Below are 3,874 nucleotides of genomic sequence, written 5' to 3' on the forward strand. Positions count from 1 at the left end.
CACTGCCTACACTGCACACACACTGTACACACACTGCACACATTCACTGCACACACTGAACACACACTGCACACACACTGTACGCACACACACACTGCACACACACACTGCACACAAGCACACACACACACCGTAAGCACACACTGCGCACACACACTGCACACACACTGTACGCACACACTGCACACACACACTGCACACACACTGCACACATTCACTGCACACACTGCACACACTGAACACACACTGCACACACACTGTACGCACACACACACTGCACACAAGCACACCGTAAGCACACACTGCACACACACACTGCACACACACTGTACGCACACACTGCACACACACACTGCACACACACTGCTCACACTGCACACACTGAACACACACACTGCACACATTCACTGCACATACACACACTGCACACACACACTGCACACACTGCACACACACTGTACACACATACACAAAAAACACACACTGCACACACACATACACTAAAAACACACACTGCACACTGCACGCACACACACGCTGCGCAAACACTGCATACGCACACACACTGCACACACACTCTGCACACACACACACACTTTAGGCACACACTGCACACACTACACACACACACACACTGCACACACTGCACACAAACACTGCAGACACACTACACACTGCACACACACACACAATGCACACACTGCACACACTGCACACAGACACACACACACTGCACATGCACACACACACTGCACACACACACTGCACACACACACACTGTAAGCACACACACACTGCACACACACACACACACACACTGTAAACACACACACACTGCACACATTCACTACAGACACACTGCACACACACACACACTGTAAGCACACACACTGCACACACAATGCACACACACACACTGCACACACACACACACACTACGCACACAAACAGCACACACTGCACACACAGACAAACACACACAAACACACTGCACAAACACACACTGCACAAACACACACACACTGCACACAAACACTGTACGCACACACTGCACACACACACACACACTAAGCACACACACTGCACACACAATGCACACACACACTACACACACACACACACTACGCACACAAACAGCACACACTGCACACAAACACTGCACACAAACACACTGCACACTGCACACACACTGCACCCACACACTGCACACACACACTACGCACACATACACTAAAAACACACACTGCATACACTGCACACTGCGCATACTGCACGCGCACACTGCACGCACACACACACTGCACACACACTGCACACACACTGCACACACACTGCACACACACTTTACACACACACACTGTAAGCACACGCTGCACACACAATGCACACACACACTTCACACACACACTGCACGCACACACACACACGCACTGCACACACATACACACCGCACACACTGCACACACACTGCACACACACTGCACACACACACACTGTAAGCACACACACTGCACACACAATGCACACAGACACTTCACACACACTGTACGCACACAAACAGCACACACTGCCCACACTGCACACACTGCACACACACACACTACACACACATTGCACACAGACACTTCACACACACTGTACGCACACAAACAGCACACACTGCCCACACTGAACACACACACTGCACACACACTACACACACACTGCACACACTGCACACACTGAACACACACACTGCACACACACACACTGTACGCACACACACACACTGCAAACACACACACTGCAAACACACACACTGTACGTACACACAGCACACACTGCACATACGCACACTGCACACACACACACTGCACACACTGAACACACACTGCACACACACTGTACGCACACACACACACTGTACAGACACTGCACACACTGCACACATACACACACTGCACACACACTGCACACATTCACTACACACACACTGCACACAATGAACACACACTGCACACACACACACACACACACACACACACACACACACACACACACTGCACACACACAGAGTTTATACACACATCACAATAATTCAATAAATTCTTTCCTCTCTTCTTCCCTCTATCATTCCATCCTTTCTTCTTTCCTTCTTTCTCATCCTTTCTCTCCTTGCTTCCTTCCCTCTCTCTGGTTCCTTTGTTCCTCTCTTCGTTCCTTCCTTCCTTCCTAGGAGTAAGGATTCTCTGGTCAGCTACATGAAGGCAGCAGAAAGCAGCTACAGAGAGGTGAGGAAACACACACACACACACACACACACACACACACACCAGGTAACAGCTTGGTATCATATAAAGTGACCCGGTGTCTGTCTCAGGTCAGGGACAGCCTCGTCCAATCACGTCGCTCGCTGTCAGCTCAGCCCCGCCCCCTGCAGTTACCCAGGGTGCACCTGGATCAGAGCGGGGCAGAGAGGATCATGGGAGGTCCGGAGGTAGCAGCGTGTCAGGTAGATAAATGCTTTCTTTTCTTTCTCTCATTCGCTCTTGTTCTTTCCTGTCTTTCATTTTTTCTTTCTTGCATCTTCTTTTTCTTTATCTTCCTTTCTTTATTTTTCTTTTCCTTCTTTCCACCATTCATCCTTTGAAGTGAATTCTCATTTTCACCTGTGTTCTTAAATTTAAAAAAATCTCTTCATCCTTCCTTCTTTCCTCTATCCATCATTTACTTGATCCCTGTCTTCCATGTTTCATCGTTCTTTATTTTCCCCCCTCTCTCTCTGTATCTCTCTCTCTCTCTCTCTGCAGAGTTTACTCTCTACCTTCTCAGAGCTCTACCAGGCTTGCAGCTCCAGGATTGGCTGGCTGGAGCAGGAAGTCTCCGCCCAGCGCCGTCATGTGACGGCGCTGCGCAGCGAGCTGCAGGACGCCTGTCTCCGTGACAACCTGGCCTACAGCTCCGTCCCCGTAAGATGACATCATCACTATGCACTGAATGACGGACAGAGAGTTCTTCTTCCTCTCTTCACTTCATAAATGAATAACATGTAAATGTAACTGTAGCCTTAAAGGACAGTTCCATTTTTCACATTTTCCATCTCTTTCTACCTGCTGCTCCAGGATCAAAGACATTTTTAAATCAGTTTTTCCTAAACCTCTCAGACTCATTCACTTCCCATTCAGTTCCAAACAGCTGAGAAAACAAACTGGAGTCTGTAAATATAATCCTTCACTGAATGAGAAGCAGCTATCTGCATCAGAATGCCGATATCAGGCTGGAAACTTTCCTAGTTTGAAAGAAGCTGCTGTGTTCAGGTGCTGCTGGGAAAAGTCTGACATCCGGGACTTCCCGGTCGACTGCTGAACAGCGCTGCTGTCATGTGCTACTTTGTCAGAAAATCAAACCTGGAAGACAAACGATAAACAAACACAGACCTCCTCCTGGGTTAGAGGAACTTAACGTTATGTTAGTCTGCTGACAAACCTTCAATAAATCTGCATCTGTTTTTGTTTTACTGTTGACTGACACAAAACTTTATTTTTCACGAGTTTTTCAAGAGTCCCCACGTCTGTTAAAAAGTCTTAAATCCAGTTATCTCTGTCTGTCACACTCTCTCTCTCTCTCTCTCTCTCTCTCTCTCTCTCTCTCTCTCTCTCTCTCTCTCTCTCTCTCTGTCTCTCTCTCTGTCTGTCTCTCGCTCTCTCTCTGTCTCTCGCTCTCTCTCTATCTGTCTCGCTCTCTCTGTCTCTGTCTCTCTCTCTCTCTCTCTTTGTCTGTCTCTGTCTCTCTCTCTCTCTCTCTCTTTGTCTGTCTCTCTCTCTCTGTCTGTCTCTCACTCTCTCTCTATCTGTCTCTCTCTCTCTCTCTTTGTCTGTCTCTGTCTGTCTCTCTC

The 3,874-nt window shown here is 48.2% G+C and overlaps 1 protein-coding gene across 1 annotated transcript in view; it reads left to right on the forward strand.

Moving 5' to 3' along the window:
* Nucleotides 1-2,948, forward strand: part of ccdc171 (coiled-coil domain containing 171) — a gene marked incomplete at its 3' end in the record, with an annotated part of 21,113 nt that extends 18,165 nt beyond the window's left edge. Inside the window, exons 22-24 of the mRNA XM_071537748.1 lie at nt 2,216-2,270; nt 2,360-2,491; nt 2,790-2,948. Of these exons, the coding sequence (XP_071393849.1) occupies nt 2,216-2,270; nt 2,360-2,491; nt 2,790-2,948 (346 nt within the window). The remainder of the gene's footprint in view (nt 1-2,215; nt 2,271-2,359; nt 2,492-2,789) is intronic.
* Nucleotides 2,949-3,874: the final 926 nt, after the last annotated feature.

This window comes from Centroberyx affinis, unplaced genomic scaffold (genome assembly GCF_046629955.1).
Source record: "Centroberyx affinis isolate AG114_WGS23_722 - 3 ecotype Tasmania unplaced genomic scaffold, CSIRO-AGI_Caff_v1 ptg003111l_1, whole genome shotgun sequence".
NCBI classification, from domain to species: Eukaryota; Metazoa; Chordata; class Actinopteri; order Beryciformes; family Berycidae; genus Centroberyx; species Centroberyx affinis.